Source organism: Thermobia domestica, chromosome 2 (assembly GCF_964235325.1).
Source record: "Thermobia domestica chromosome 2, izTheDome1.hap1.1, whole genome shotgun sequence".
Taxonomy (NCBI): domain Eukaryota; kingdom Metazoa; phylum Arthropoda; class Insecta; order Zygentoma; family Lepismatidae; genus Thermobia; species Thermobia domestica.
The window spans coordinates 353,038,196-353,056,019 of record NC_137455.1 but is presented as its reverse complement, the minus strand read 5'-3'; the positions used below and the strand labels follow the sequence as shown (position 1 = coordinate 353,056,019).

The 17,824-nt window shown below is 37.3% G+C and overlaps 1 protein-coding gene across 1 annotated transcript in view; it reads left to right on the top strand.

Annotated features, from left to right (window-relative positions):
* The window catches only part of LOC145678778 (uncharacterized), a 152,514-nt gene that overhangs the window by 21,490 nt on the left and 113,200 nt on the right, over positions 1-17,824 (top strand). Inside the window, exon 2 of the mRNA XM_081749279.1 lies at positions 11,313-11,451. Within this exon, the coding sequence (XP_081605405.1) occupies positions 11,313-11,451 (139 nt within the window). The remainder of the gene's footprint in view (positions 1-11,312; positions 11,452-17,824) is intronic.

Here is a 17,824-nt window from a genome sequence, read left to right as displayed (position 1 = left end):
GCTTACAGTACAAATTTTATGCCTATTTTTCTCACAACTTTATGGGTTGATTGCCCTGTGCTGTAAGCGCTCCATATAATAAACATAAGCTTCAGCAATTATTATAACAGAAAGCAATGGATATATGAAGCCAAGCACTGTATTTTTTGTTTCTGATTTTTTTTTTCTTAAATAACATCGATCATTTTCGATCATTTTTACTAGAGGTGGGCACGAGTCGAGCTGAAACGCGACTCGACTCGAATTCGAGTCGAGTTTCGAGCCGTGTGAAAGGTTGTTTTCTCGAGTCGAGTTTCGAGCTGAGTTACTGTTTTTGAGATCGAGTTTCGAGTCGAGTCAAGTTTGGTACATGGCTCGCTCGTTTAGCTCGTTTTAGCTCGATTTGAAATCATGGCCTGATTAAACTGTAAAGCGAAAGCCATGAGAAATGTAAGCCGTACTGTGGAATACTTTTAGTGTTGCTCACGAGAGGGGACACTGCTTGCATCTCATCTCGTCTCGATAACGAGAGCACAATAGATTTTTTTAAAATAAAAGGACAGCCTCAAATGTCGTGAGCACCAATATATGTATATACTGTAGTTTTTACCATCAAGGATGAGACCTGCACGGTCGTATTTCTGAACTTAAGCAGAAGCCCGACCCGGGTAGTGATGTCAACGGGCTCGGCTCGGTTCAACTGAGCAAACAGCTCGAGCCGGCTCGGTTGGAATGAGCCATCGGCTCGGCTCAATTGAGCCGATGGCCTGAGCCGACTCGTTCGGGATGAGCCACCGAATCGGTTCGGTTCGGCCCTGGTGAGCCATCGGTTTTTGCCGTCTCGGTTAGGTGAGGTGTTGACTCGGTTCATTTCTCGGTTCGGCTCGATAGTAGATGAGCTGTGAGCCGAGCCACTCGATCCGTTGACAAGCCTAAATACGGGCGGAGCACCGCGGTGATTCAGATAACTGCTAACTCCAGAACAGAAAAAAAACAGGGTTGCCGGGATATTCTAAGATGGATATAGGCCTATACATGATGTGTCTCATGTAACCCCTCTTTAATCAAATTGATGTTGGCATCAATTTATCTCCTGGTATACACCTTTATGCTATAGTCGTGTTGAAGCAGCTCTCAAGTTATGAATACTCGTAATTAATTTATTAATACATAAAATTTACCATATTTTCCAATATTTTATCATATATATATCTCGAATAACCCCTCCAACCATAATTATCAACATTAAATCTCCTTGTCTTTATATATGTGACTGTGTATAGTTGTGTTGAAATGGCTCCCATTATGAATGATTAATAAAAGGGATAATTCAAAATTGATCACTTTTCTGAATATCTTATCATAGGCTATGTGGAGAAATTACTAATTTTTCAGTATTAACATATTGGTTTATTAGTCTGTTTTTCTGTTAGTATCAATCATTATAAAGAATTCTAGTGACAAAAGAAATCATACTTAACTTCTCCATAATACTCTTTCGTAATATTCCTATATTGCCTTTAGCTTTATAATTTTCCTATGGTATTTTTAAATTCCTCATATTTAAAATTTCTTGCGAGAAGAATAATCGTCATCTAATTTCTACATATTATTATTATTATTATTATTATTATTATTATTATTATTATTATTATTATTATTATTATTATTATTATTATTATTATTATTATTATTACCAATATTATAAAAAGCCTATTCCTGATAACAATGTTGTTATTTGTATAATATGGGCAGCTCGTGGAAACATAATTGTATACCACATTTTCTGACTTTCGAGTAAGTATGAAAAGAAAGTTCATCATTCCTATGCAATTCGATACAATGACACATACCAAACAAGTTTCCCTTGTGGTTTAATACCAATCCAGTCCACCTAATAACTTAATTTTACCAGAAGTGACAATTATCATGATGTTCGCTAAATCCTCTCATATCATGGTAAAAACGAAATGAATCTTTAAGTTTTATGTCCCACGGTTTTGCCGGTTAGGCTAAAGGAGACGGTGATGATGAGAGATGAGTGAAATGGTGGAATGAAGAAAGTGTGAGGAAACGGGAAAATCCCGAGAAAACCCACGAGCACGGTGTTTGTCCACCACAAAGTCCACACGGCGCGAGCTGTGATCGAACTAGGGACCCCAAGCACCGGAGGTGAACGCTCTACCACTGAGCTACCGCGCCCCCCCCCCCCACACACATCATGGTAAATAAAGTGATGACTTCGCTTCTTCATATTTTGTATGGCCGGAAATTCTCTTTTATCTTATTGATTGGAGGCAAACGTTCTTACAGATTTAGACTGGACTGCAACTGAACACGTGTGGTTTATTGTTCAACAGCCCTGCAACTCTGCAAGTAAACAAGTTACCACCAAACGAAATCTGTAATCAGAGGTCCCTCCCTACAGAGGTTCAGACTTTTCTTTACTGAATAGTTTTAAGCTCTTTCCTTTTTTATAAGAGGCAATAAAAATAGGAGAAGAACAATATTACTTTTCTGCGGCAGTGTGTTATTTATTTGAGCAAAGCTATGGTAGTCAAAATTTCCAGACACTCCTCAAATAACAGGAAGAATCGCACAGCTATTTACAAAGGCAATCGGAAAAACAAGTTCATTTCTCTGCTTTCACGAAAATATTTACATGTGTGACACTTTGCGTGCTGAAATTAATAATAATAATAATAATAATAATAATAATAATAATAATAATAATAATAATAATAATAATAATAATAATAATAATAATAATATAATTATATAATATAATTATATAATAATAATAATAATAATAATAATAATAATAATAATAATAATAATAATAATAATAATAAGTAGTAGTAGTAGTAGTAGTAGTAGTAGTGTCATTGATAATAATTGTATTGTGTATGTATAATACTTGAAGAGAGTACTTGAACTACACACACGATTAGGCTCGATTTGGCTCAACTCGAAACTCGAACCAAATTCGAGTCGAGTTTCGAGTCGAGTTGGAGGAAATTTTTCGAGCCGAGTTCTCGAGTCGAGTTCAAACATGCCTGTTTCGAGTCGAGTCGAGTTTCAAAGAAAACTCGCTCGAACTCGCTCGTGCCCATCCCTAATTTTTACAAACCAACTCACTACCAATTTTCCATATTTAGAAAAGTGCCCCTCCCCCACATAAAGGAGAATTTTAAAAATGCTAGGACACATTCTGTTTATTTTCAATAAAGAGTTAATACACTGAATTTCAGCTCCGTAAGTTTAACGGGTTGCGAGATACTCATTTTTTTTCCGCAAAAATTTGAATCCTCACTACCTCCTTAGGATATTATGCATTATAATAAAAGCAATATAACATCCCAATTTGGATTAAGACCGAACTATATACCAAAAGTAATTTCATTTGACTTGGCAATTTGACCGTGATGATCAGGCACATAGTTACATGCATTTTTTTATATATTACAGTGATTCAAAAATGTATTTTTTTCCAGTAGTTAGCTCTAAAAACTCACAGGTCTCGAAAGCCACGTTGTAGTGTAAGTCCTATTGCTATTATTACAATTAAAAATATCAATATCCAAAAGTGCCTGAAGTTCTTTTTCCACTTGGTTAGATATACTCACCTCAGGTAGGTAGACAGAAACAAGTGGAAAAGGAAGGGAAATGAAGGTCTTGAAAGTAAAACAGAGACAAATTTACCAATCTTCAGAAGATACTGTCTACAATGCAGTGAGCAGAGAGGGTCGGTAGACCATACTGAGTCGGTGGGTCGCAGTGGGACACGGTGGATGGTGGGTCGCAGTGGGTCATGGTGGGTGGTGGGTCACAGTGGGTCATGGTGGGTGGTGGGTCGCAGTGGGTCACGGTGGGTGGTGGGTCACAGTGGGTCACGGTGGGTGGTGGGTCGCAGTGGATCACGGTGGGTGGTGGGTCACAGTGGGTCATGGTGGGTGGTGGGTCGCAGTGGGTCACATGCTGTTGACCCACGACCCACTGACCCACTTGACCCACTGACCCACTCAGAAAACTTGACCCACTGACCCACTCCAACTCTGCTCCACAGACCGTCATAATAGCCCAGTAAATAAAGGACCAAAAAGTGTGTCGAGCTGAAATAATTTAGAAAAAGCTGAAAATTTCAGGATTTGTTTTTCATGTGATCTTAAATGAAATATCAAAAGTCCCCTAAAGTCCCGTGTGCGCTTCATCCTCAAAATGGCGGCCAAAGATGGCGGCCGTCCCTAATGCGCATGTCTCCCGATTTCAGCTTGTAACTCTGAGACTATTTAAGATATTCCAATTCTGTAAAAGCACTTTTGTTCTAGAAGCTCTAATCTATAACTTTTCTTAATACTTCTTTCTCGTAAAGTTTGACTCAAAGCTACCATTTTCCATTAAAGTATAAAGTGATACATTTTGAAAGTCCTGTTCTTGGATTGGTTGTAGAAAATCTCCAAAACCGTTAGGAATTCGCAAAAAATGCTCGGAATAGTTTAGATTGAACATTTAATTAGCTTTGTTTTAAAAAAAGAATCATCAAAATCGGAATAAAATTAGTCGAGAAATTCGATGTTTTTTAATTAAAAGTAGTTGGATAAAAATTAATCGCTATTAGTCCAGCACCTAAAGTTTCGAAATTCATAGTTGTGCTGGATTTATGGCATTCATGCCTTGGATTCCAAACTGAAATTTCAAAACTGTCATAAAACCTATGTGAATTTCATACCAAAATGGCGACCAGAGAGGACACTTGTCCGACATGTCCCCCCCACCCAAAAAAAAAAAAAACTAACAGCTAGAAAAGGGATTATTATATTTTAATTCTGTAAAAAGCACTTTTATTATGAAAAATAAAATCCATATTCTGTAAATTTTGTTAGGAGTAATATAATTTTAAGTATATTGAAAACAGTGGCGGCTCGTTGTTATGCAACGGAATTACTCAGTTTGGTTGTATATTCATAAGGATACCAATTTGCATTGAGTCTACTTGTAGATACACAACCCGACTTACAGTTATGTAGTGTGCCTCACTGATTACATACCAACGAGCCACCATTGTTGAAAATTAAGTATCCGTTTTTCATCTCATTTGAACTCCCTTGTACAGTAGATTCTTCATTGTAAATAGTCAAAAAGGGAGTAAAAAGTTTTAAAAATATGAATTGCACCTACCTTCTTTAACACATGATAATTTCATGGTCTTCAGAGTCGTCAGGAATTAACATATTTGAACAAATATTTTCCCGACAATTGAAAGAGAGTTTGGAACAAGTCAGTCCTGCCTTTCTATATTCACATTTGCTGTCACAGTCTTTCTGCGTTCTTATCTTACATGGGCAAGATACAAGGTTCAGCAGATTGTCAGGAGCAGCTTTTAATTTTATTGCACTGGAAACAATTTTCCTTCTATTAATTGCCACCCCCATTTTGTTGGGTTCAAATCATTCCCCAATCATTGGTGTACTTAAAGGTAAACACATACACTGTGTTGAGAGGCAGCAGCACTTGTAAGTAAATTTGCCAAATTGAATTTTGAGGATAGTTTTCTAGTCATTATCCTGTTGTAGGCTTATATCGAAGTTCGTCTAAAGAAATTTGATTGTGTTCACCATACAACCGCGTAACCAATTTTTCTCCTATTTTAATGACTGTTTGGGGATCTAAATTGGGTTGGTGGAAGACTGTGACCGCTTTAGATAGTTTTTGCTGCTTCTGAAGAATTTTGATGGCATCCTTTGTTGAAAAAAGATGACGTGTTACACCCTGTGAAAGCATGAAGACACTCTGGAAGATGTCCTTCAGTGACTCTAGTTTCCTTTGGATGTTGCCAATGTGGAAGCATTTCTGTTCAATTTTGTTTGTTTTCGGCCTCACAAAGTACACTGTAGTGTCTGGAATTGTTCGAGCAATTAAGATTGCCAATAAGTCAGAGTCAGTTCCTACTACTACAGCAACAAAAGTGTTTTATTTACTTAGATTAATAGCTGTGCTGACAATCAGAGCATCTGCATCTCCTTCAGCTTCGTACACTGTAACGCTTGAAGAGCTAAAGTGGGTTTTGAAGAAATCAATCAGATGTCTTTTATTTTCAGAGTTCAGTAAAAAAGGTGCTTGCTCAGTAGTTACTTTTGTATTTTCATCAAATGCGATTCTAGAGACATCTTTGACATTTCTCTTCTCTGTCGTTCAACATTTTTGTTGTTATTGCCTGTTGCGTAGCCATAAAAAACTGCAGCTCTGCACGGTGAAATGTGTTTCTGTATATATCGTACATATTTTTCAGAAGTATTTGCATATGTGTTAATATCGGACAAACAACCGCATGAAGTAAGAAACCACCGTCTACAACGTAACTCAATTCTGATAGAGTTTTCATACAGGGTTCTATAAGTCCTATAATGTCCACAAGTACAGATTTTCTAGTTTTACTAATTGAAATTTCATCAAACAAGGAGGGAGGATAAGGTGCTAGTTCATATTTTAAAAAATCATGCATCTATTCATATGATTGCAATACCGTATCAATTCGGCTGAACAACTAAAGTGAGTTGATGCTAACAGCTTCCTTCCTAATATTAATTGTATTGCTTGTCGCAGACAAACAACCTTCTCTTTTCTTTTTAGAACTACGGTATCAAAGGTTTTTACCTATCATTTGAGATAGTGATTTTGACACTATCTCTTTTGCCCTATCACAGTTAACTTTCTTACCAGTTAGTAAGCCAGTTGCAATGTTGACTAGGTCTTTTTGATAGGATTGTTCAAACGGGTTGTGAAGACTAAGCCAATCAGAAAGTTTTCTGATGTCTTGATCATCTGTCTCCTGACCGACGGGTCTAGTTTCTACATGCTGTTCAGACACTGACGACCATTTTTCACAGAAACTTTCTAAGGCTTCACTCACTTCCATTGTAATTGGAAAAGATAAGACCGAGCCAGCCAATATCCCGCCCATAGCTCAATCCTCCGGAAGCTTTCATTGCCCTTATCAAACTCTGTTCAATTACCATATCTGTTACACTTCCACTCCAAAAGCAATCCTTCCTTCGCACATCAAAGTATCTTTCAAGTTCTGCTGGTTTCAGTTTATTTCCCAATTCTTCCATCTGTTGGAGATAAAACTGTGTAGATTTCGCATAGTTCAAATGTCCTGCTGCGTAAAAGTTGGGAATCATGCATTTCATCGTATAAATATGAAAGTCCCAGTCTCCAGGACGCTTCGCTCGAATATAAAGTATTATTAATCTTACTTGTTTCAAACTTTGAAGCCACTGTTCAGCTTTGACTCGGCTGATAGGTCATAAGTATTTTAATGTCTGGATTATCCTTTAAGTTGTTTGCGGTTTTTGTACCTATGATCAACTCATTGATACTGAAACATATGTTACTCTCATCAAGGTCTCTAACTATAGTGCAAATCTGTTGATGGTGCTACATAAGTCAAAAAGTGCTTAGTGCTCTCTGTGCTCTTGCATATGTAGTTTCATTTAACATGTGTACCACAGTATTTTGCGCATACAACAAGCCCCAAAGTTCTTCAATTAAAGTACCAGATAATACGTCCAACAACACCTAAGTATGACATTAGAAGGTGAAATCCCCCCAGTCTGACAACTACTTTAGCTAAATAACTATCTTGTTGAGCAGATGTTTTATTTCCACTGACTTCCAATACAGAAGCTGTTCAAAAGTAACGATACAAGAATCCTATCCCGTCTTCTTGCTTTCGTCACAAGTAAATAGAAAGGAAGTGTAAATTGTACAGAAATTTGATAATTTCCAATTGAGAAAAGGAACTGCAGTTATGCTGCTCATTTCAAACTTTCGGTGGTCATAGTGATAGTGTGCATGAAACCATTCCACCTTGGCTTAGGTGAATCTTTTATGAGATGCATGAGAAGTCAAACTTCATCTGTGAAAATTAGCATATCGGAGATTTTGTACTATCATATTTTCTGCCGGTATCAAACTCTTTATTTCGATATTTAAAAGTTCATTGTTTGTTGGTTTGTTATACAATTTAATATTCCTTCTAGCAAAAGCGGATACCATAACTGCTGGCTGATATTCCAAAACTACCGTATGCAAGTATATCTATCTATATATTGACGAAATCTATAGTATCGCAAACAGTAAACTCCAATTGCTAGATGGATTGGTGATATAAACGTACGAGGTCGACACATTGAAATAATTGAATGGCAGATCATGATATGCATCCAAGATAACATATTTGAATCACCTTTCTTACTTCTAGTTACATTTCCAACAAAAAATTTTAGTAATTGTGGATCCTCGGGAGTAACTTTTTCCAATGAAGGAATTGCTTCTTTCTAGGTAGATGCGATACGAATGCATTGTTAATGCTTCTATTTTTAGACATGAGCTGCTTTTGTTTTCTTGTTTGCTTCATTTTTGAGATAAGAAGGCAGGGGTTTGCTGTTTACTTTCATACCACTATGAACCACATTAGCTTAAAATTTATGTATGTTTAGAATATAATAATATATAGACTACCAGCTGTTACGCCAATGATGTTAACGGTGAGTCTACTGAATATATATATATATATATATATATATATATATATATATATATATATATATATATATATATATATATATATATATATATATATTACACTTTATTTCTGCTACTAAAAAGAAAAAAAAGTAGATTTAAAGGAACACAGTATGGACAATTGGGTGACAAGAAAGCAGCTCTGTCCACCAATATTTTTCAAAAACGTCGAATTTCTCGACTAATTGTATTCCGATTTGGATGATTCTTTTTTTAAAACAAAGCTAATTAAATGTTCAATCTAAACTATTCCGAGCATTTTTTGCGAATTCCTAACGGTTTTGGAGATTTTCTACAACCAATCCAAGAACAGGACTTTCAAAATGTATCACTTTATACTTTAATGGAAAATGGTAGCTTTGAGTCAAACTTTACGAGAAAGAAGTATTAAGAAAAGTTATAGATTAGAGCTTCTAGAACAAAAGTGCTTTTACAGAATTGGAATATCTTAAATGGTCTCAGAGTTACAAGCTGAAATCGGGAGACATGCGCATTCCGGACGGCCGCCATCTTTGGCCGCCATTTTGAGGATGAAGCGCACACGGGACTTTAGGGGACTTTTGATATTTCATTTAAGATCACATGAAAAACAAATCCTGAAATTTTCAGCTTTTTCTAAATTATTTCAGCTCGCGGTCCTTTATTTACTGGGCTATAAGGGCATGTATGCTGTACGAGTTCAAACTGGGGTCGAACGTCGCTGCAGCGGGGCGGAAGATCGCCAGACCCTTGGTGAGAGCGTCGTGACTACGTGGACAGTGCAATGGTGGTTTAACAAGTTTAAGGACGGTGACGAATCACTCGAAGACGCACCACGTTCCAGAAGACCAACACTTGTATAAAATGAAGATCTTCAGGCAGCAATTAAGGCGAACAGTGACCAGACATGTGAGGAATCATTCAGTGTAAGTAGAGAAACCATTCGGCAGCACCTCCATCAACTTAGGAAATACTATAAGTTGGGTCGATAGGTCCCACATGATTTGACTCCGGGCCAGAAGGCAACTCGAGCAGACACTTGTGTTTCTTTGATGTCTCGTCTGAGGAAGGAGTCATTTCTGGATAGAGTGTTGACATATGATGGGAAGTGGATCCTGTACGAAGCTCCACGTCACCATCATTGGTTAGCATCCCATGAACCGGTTCCAAAACAGGCGAAACTAGCACTGCACCAGAAGAAGGTCCTTCTGTGTGTTTGGTGGATTGCTCGCGGCATAGCGCATCGGGAACTGCTACCACCTGGTGAGACCAACAATGCAATTGGGTAGTCAGTAGTTAAGATGTGTTCAAGAAAAACTGAAAACTATGAAGCCAGCACTTCTGAATCTCAAAGGGGTCCTCCTGTTACTGGACAACGCTAAGCCCCACGTGACTAGGATGACCCAGAACACTATTCTACGCCTTGGATGGGAAACAGTATTGAATTCTCCGTACTCCCCAGTCATTTCACTGTCCGATTATCATCTGTTCCATTCCTTGGACAATCACTTAAATTACGGCTGTTGAAATTCCTAGTGGAGGTGTAAAATTTCCCTTAATACCTTCTTCGCTTCATGGTCCACCAAGTTCTACCGCGATGGAATCCATGGCCTTCCAGAACGTTGGCAGAAGGTCGTCGATACTGATGGGAACTATTTTTGATCTTCCAAGTACATCTTAGGTGACATATTGATGTTCGCAGGTGGTGGGTGAAAAAACGACAGAACTTTCTTTGTTACCTTTATACAAAACTTCATCCCAGTTTCACAAAGCTTGGCTTTGGAGGTAGATGTTGACTTACTTAGTATAGATCTAAAACTATTTGTTCATACCTTTATTTCTCGAATTATGATCCATCAATTCAAGTTTGGATTCATATATTATAAATTGTATCATACAAAATCTACAGAGGTCATTCCAAATTGATAAAGATTCGCTTTAGACATAGACCTTGGTTTTCTCAGTAAATATGTAAAACATTTTCCTGTTTAAATTTCTATTTCTCGAGATATGGTCCATCAAATTAAAGTTTGGACTCATATATTATCTATTGCATCATACACAAGCTATAAACTCATCCCAGTTTGACAAAAACTTGGCTTTAGAGATAGATTTTGACTTTCTTAGTTCACATGCAAAATATTTTCTTCTTTAAATCTTTATTTCTTGACCATCAAATTAAAGTTTGTACTCATATCTTATGGATTGTATCATACACAATCTACAGGGCAATGCCTATTTCTACAGTGAATCCATCAATCTGGAATGAGTTTGATAAAGTTTCACTTTTGAGATAGACCTTGATTTTCTCAGTATATATGTAAAACACTTTTCTGTTTAAACTATTATTTCTCTAGATTTGATCCATCAATTAAAGTTTGGATTTATATATATATTATGTATTGTATCATACACAACGTACAGAAATCATTCCAGATCGATAAAGATTTGCTTTAGAGACAGACCTTTATTTTCTTAGTTCATATGTAAAACATTTTCCTATTTGAATCTTTATTTCTTGACCATCAAATTAAAGTTTGGATTCATATGCTATGGATTATATCACACACAAACTATAAAACTCATCTTGACTTTGGAGGTAGACCGCGACTTGCTTAGTGCATACGTAAAATATTGTCTTGCTCATAACTTTATTTCTCAAGATATTGGCCATGAAAGTTTGGGTTTTGATTTATGTCTGAAACAAGAACGAAGTCTCATTGAATATATTTGTGTTTTAAATAATCTGTTATATATTTTGTCTACAGCTATACAGTGACTGAAAGAGAAGTATACTATCAAACCCAGGCATATAGGAAGACAACTTGGTGCTTCATAGCTCCGCAACTTGGTGCTTCAGAGTGCATAAAGTACAACTCACAATATGTTACTCGTTACAGGGCTAAGGTGAGTTGATTCTCACATCTTTCATCGTTTTATGTTTACTATTATATTATTTAGTACCGTAAACTTTGGTAACTTGGAAAGTTTTTTTTCTTTTCCACTTGTTATTTATTGCAATTAAGTTTTCTTCCTCTTTTGATGTTTCTAGAGCTTATTCCATGTTACCTTTTCCTGCAGTCATAACAAAATTTTACTGAGGCTGAAGCCTCCCGGCAGCCAGAATGTGCTGTTTCCAAGTAATCCCGCTTTTGTGGCTACTTAGAAAATATATCTCTTTTCATAGCAGTAAGAGCTGTGTGAAAGATAGGACTATTTGGAAAGAACCACTTACAAGATCACACTTTCCTAAGAAGATTGATATGTAACATGCCTATGTTTCTTTCATAGTAAAGTGTTCCTAGGCTGTTTTAAATAATAAAAAAAAGTTTTTTGCACATTTTTAGTTAAACACAATAAATTGTTGAACCAATCTAAACTAACTACAGTAGTAAGCTTGTCTTCTAAAAGCCCGCACTACCAGTAAAAACATTTTTTTTTTTTTTTTTACAATAGCTTTTATAAACGGTAGTTTTTCAAACAATACAAAAGAAATCTTGCCAAATGCCAATACACGCATAAACTCTTGAGATCTCTTTAAGACACTAAAATATGTCATTCATAATTTTATGAAATTTATGTATGTATCAGATCAGCATTTGCATTACATTGGTTTCCATGGTACATTTTTTACAAGTATTACATTTACGTTAAATCTTTGCAAAAATACCTTATGGCACTGTTATAATAATAATAATGTAACACTGCGATGAGGACAAAAATTCGCATATTGATTTTTTTTTTTTTTTTTTTTTTGGCTGCAAAGTCATATGGAAAAACAACTTGTTCTCTGCTGTTGTAGGTAGGTACAGGCAAAAGTTCAATAATATCATCGTTGTCTATCTCTGATCAATATCATCATTTTTAGTAGAAAAATAGGAAGGAATTTTTTTAAAAATGGCAGGAGACTGTCTCAGAAAGAAAGTGGAAATGTAAAACTAATTCGTCTCATTAGCAAACTTCTGAAAGCATATTTAGCACAACCAGGTAAAAATCACTTTTCATTACGGAAACACAGGAACAATTTACAGAAAATTAAAAAAAAAAGTATCAATTGCTCTGAGAATTTTTAGACCAGTCTATAAATAAGACACAGCACTAATGATCATCCATATTGTTTCATTTAGGTGCCTACTTTTCATTGATCTGGAAGGAAACGACATATCTACCATAGTTCTCTCATTATTATACAATGTAACCCATAAAGTATCAATTTTCCAAGTTGCCCCAGATTTTCCAAGTAACCCTACTTTACGGTAGTAATAGTAGCCCTTTAATACTATTACTAATGCAGTCGAGCGAAAATTATGTGCGAATCAAGATCACTTCAAAACTTCGCTCTGTTTCCTCTTCTCCAAATCCGGCTGAAAATGTTGCCGTCTATACTCTCCATCCCTCGAACTTTGTCTGTTCACCGTCCTATCAGTGTGTGCCAGTGCTGTGCCTTCAGATGTAGCTCAAAAATACTTATTAAATAAACTCAACAAAATGGGGATAAAACTGATGCACAACACGGTACTTAACTGTGAAATTGTGATTGAATTTGAATAAAATTCAAATGTTTCTAATTTTGAGAAATGACTAGTTGTGGGAAAGATAAAAGAAAGAGAAAGGTTTTAACTGAGATAAAGGAATGAGCACTAGCCTGATAGATCCAACGAGGCTGGCGTCATCCTGGTCATCTAGAACGGTGAATATCTTTCTCTGGAGGAGCCTGGATAAGCTGGAGACAGTCAACATCTGGATATCTATCCTGTTGATCTGCAAGGGGCGTCGATAATGCGTCTTTATGATGATGTTCTCCTACACCTTCATGCCATTAGTCTGCTGACGAACTCAAAAGTGTCTGCGGCGATAAACCAACAGAATGGTACTCTTGACTTATGGAGCTGGCTATTCTCCAACGGTGCGATCTGCTTCTCTCGTCGATCCTGCACCTATCCTAATCGTGTGTCGAATACCCCTTGTTGTTGTGTCCCTCGTGGTTTTGTTCGGCTGAAGAATGATGACCTAAGAGTCCAATGAATCGGGAAGTATCAGGCTATGCTTGAAGGTATGCGGAAAGGTAATGGTGAAGCTAGTCGAGTTTATTAACAAATATGTGTTTACAACAGGTGTCTAAGAATGTACAATCTTCATCAAAATTTTCTTCCGTTGAATTTTCAAAAGTTCATGATTCTTTCGTTAATAATGTAATTTAATAAAATAATTGAATTTAGCAAATTAAGTTGGAGTTTACACAATTATCTCATGGTCACTTCACATGTAATACACAGCTACTTCACAAGTGTTAAAAAAAGGATCCTTCTCTCCAGGCGCAGTAAAACGCGAAGCACTTGAGAGCGGAGCATATCTGCTGTGGTAACTTTATGCCTTTCATCTTTTATACCATCGAACTAACACTGACACGTTAAAGCCCATGCGAGTGGTAAATCTATGGACCGATCACTCAGCCTCTCGCCGCCAATTTATACGGCAGCATTCAAAGTTACTTTATAACATAACAGGTGCTTTGCCATCATTGGCTATTGCAAATGCACGCTGTGATCCACGGATTCAAACTGCAAACACCCGAGTATACTCCTCATCACGTCCGACGACCATCAATCCACTACCAGAATATCCTCTACAGATACTAAATCAACCTGCTCTCTATTGTGTCTGGTGATCTGGAACCTTAAAATTAAGATCAACATGCCCTCCAGCAGGGCTATATTTAACATTTTTATCGCCCCTTAAAAATAGAACAGGTGACTAGTTTTCGATATTTGGGTAGTATTATTAGTGATGATGTGAAGTATGAACGTGAAATTAGAAAAGCAGGGATAGGAATGCCGAAAGGAGCCTTTAGGAGGAAGAAAAGTTTGTTTTGTGGGACTTTCAATAAAGATTTGAGAAAAGAGTCATAAAATGCTTCATGTAGAGTGTTGTGTAGTATGAGGCAGAAATATGAACATTACGCACAAATGATGAAAAACAATTGGAAGCTTTTGAAATGTGGGTGTGGAGAAGAATGGAGAGAATTAATCGGGTCGAACGGAAATTGAGCGCGAGAGTGTTAGAAATGGTGGGGGAGAAAAGAATATTTTTAGATATTATTGAGAAGAGAAAGAGAAACTGGTTGATACATTTGGCTAAGAGAAAACTGTATCATGAGAAACGTGCTAGAGGTATGGTAAGAGGAAAGAGAGGGAGAGAGTGAAAGAGACTACAATTAATGGATAACACAAAACAGCAGAATCGTACGTGAAGACGAAGAGGTTAGTGGAAGACCGTGGAGCATGGAAGCTTCTCAGTTGCAGCAAATGACCTGGCAACAATGGTGGAATATCTATGATGATGACAATGATGAAACCGTTAGAAAATCTCGCCTTCTGAATATCTATGTCTTCTGGCAAGTTTCTGCAATTTTGGGAAGTGGAATTTGAAAAAAAGAAAACTGGTTCGAGAAAATTTACCGTTCCTCAAAAATTGCCGCTCTGGGTCATAACCTCATGTTCGCCCACTCGTAAATATGATCCTGTCCTCTAAAGACACTTCTCTTTGGTGCAAATTTCGCTCGAATTGGATAATGTAAACTGAATGTTGTTAAAATGCGTTTTCATCACTGTATTTTCGTGCTCGTGATTTCTTGCTAAAAAGAAAAATTGTCAGTCGTGAAATCTTGCCCAATCTCGTAGAGAAAATCTTGATGATTTGTTAAGTATGTGGGTTCGGCTCCCAAAACAATCTACAGCCCCCCTCCTTAAATATGGTTCGTCTGTTATGTGTTTATGAATCTTATTTAATACTCACAGGGAATCCCTTGAGTCCAAGGTCGCAAGTGCAATCTCTAGTAAGGCTCATTTGAAAGTGTAGTATGAACAATGATGACAGGAAAAATATTAGCTGCTAATGACTCTCCATGTGCATCAGGAGGGGACAGAAAATATGTGTCCGGGAGGTGCACAGATCAACCTTCTATGGGATATATGTATTACACTTCACAAAATGGGCATCGTCGACATTCACGAAATGTTCAAAACAAACCATTAACTTGCATCACGAACACCGAATGAAAAATGACGCGCCACAGTGGTCACAAACGTTCGCACCATCAAGATCGAAGGCGAACTCCTTGGAAGTTACAAACCGTTCAGAATGTTCAGCTAGATATCCACTCTTAAAGAATGCATATAGAATAATATTGGTATAACCGGGAGATGAGAACCGTGGGGAGTCCATTTTGTCCATTTTGTGAAGTGTAATACATACATCCTATAGAAGGTTGATCTGTGCACCTCCCGGACACACATTTTCTGTCACCCTCCTGATGCACATGGTGAGCCATTAGCAGCTAATATTTTTTTCCTGTCATCATTGTTCGCACTATACTTTCAAATGAGCCTTACTAGAGATTGCACTTGTGACCTCGCACTCAAGGGGTTTCTTGTCAGTAATAGTGATACAATTTTTGGTAGTTATACGTTTGACTGTTTTCAAAAGCATAGCTTACCCCTATAAACTCATTTTTTCGTAAATTTAAGGTGAGTATACCTAGAGTCTAAAAATATTAGATGGGTATACGCTTCATTATGTCACTGTAAATCCTTACAACACATGCAGCAAGTTTATGATCGACAATAGGGCCTATACGAGGCGATATCGTAAAGTGTTAAATATCATAGTAAAAAATAGGATGCAGGGATTGTTGTGATTTGTAGTTGTTAACCTCTCTCTATGTATGTTAACTGCCCAGATTTACACATTTATCCCAGCGTTTCTTCACTTTACGAATAACGTCATTGTAGAAGTCTGCACATTGTGCTTTAAACCACTCTTCCTCCTCGTAAATGACGCCACCTGTGTTGTCAAAATGGCGACCACGCAACGGATTCTTCATTTGAGGAGAAAAAAGTCACTGGGTACGAGCTCGGAAAAATAAGGCAGATGCTGCAATACCTGAAAGCCACACGCCCTTGCTTTGTCGACATCAACTTAAGATGAATGAGCTGAAACTTCTGAAAAGGTGTCAGTAGACGAGAAACCCAGTGCGCAGATACCTTAGACCGGTGAAGTTCGCCATGGATAATTTTGCACACACTATCACAACTGACAAGAAAAGATCACGTTTGGTTGAATCGAGTTGCTGCCCGAGACATATGTGATAGAATAGTATTAAATGTGTGGAATGTGGTAGGGAAGTTTTAGGTACAAAGCTCAAAGGGTTTAGGAGATGCAGCCACTAGAATGTTGTATGGAAGTGCATGTCATAGTGTATTTCTGTACGTGATCTTATGATCACTGATGACATTCCAGCTGCCAATGTCTTCAATGCGGATCAAAGTCACTTCGAGAAGGAATTGCATTCGTACCGGACGTCGAGGGAGAAAGGATTAGTGAAGATCAGAACAACAGTGGAATATGTGAGTGTAACATTTCATTCCTATATGATAATGCCGGTTGTGTCAATGGACGGAGAAATTATGCATCCCATGTAAGTTCTGGTGGTTGAACCAAACGGTAGGTTCCCTGCAGTAAAACCAGCCGATCCGGCTAATATAATCTTAATCTCATTTACTGATAAAACAGCGAACATGAACAAGCAGGATCTTAAGACTATCTATTCGGGCGCCATGTGGGAAAGCATTGCAGGTTGTAGTAAGAAAGTCCTCCTATTACTTGATTCATAGTCTGCAAACAAAGACGATAGTGTTTGGTCACAGTGTGTGCCAGAAGGCTTTGCATTGCTCAAACGGCTGATACCCGGTGGATGTAGTGGCATGTTTCAGCCTCTGAATGTTCACTTCTTCCGTCCATACAGAGCCTTTGTTCGTTTCATCATTGACGTGAATATACAACTACAGTTGTTTACAGTATTTACCAATTCAGTGCTCCTCGTTTTCGCAACATAGTTCGATTTGTTTCCTATAAGGCTGGATACTTGAATGAAGAGCCTGAAAGTTGGATCGTTCCTTACGATTACTGCTTTGACGGAATTGTGAACGACAAGTGCGACTTGACTGCGTTTCAAGTGCGACTTGACTGCGTTTGTCACCTGTGCTCACTGTGAGCAGAGTATTTGTGCAAGGCATGCACTCTTTTCTGAACTGCATATTGATTGTAGTAATTGGTAACTTTTCTATGCAATAACAAAATCACATTGGATTTACAAAACAAACAACTTTCTCTTCAGTTTCATCACTTAAATATGCTGGAAACACGAAATAAACTAGCTTAGGGGAAAAATAGATAAAAAACTTCTCTCTTATGTTTCGGAGTATGTATTACGACTATAACA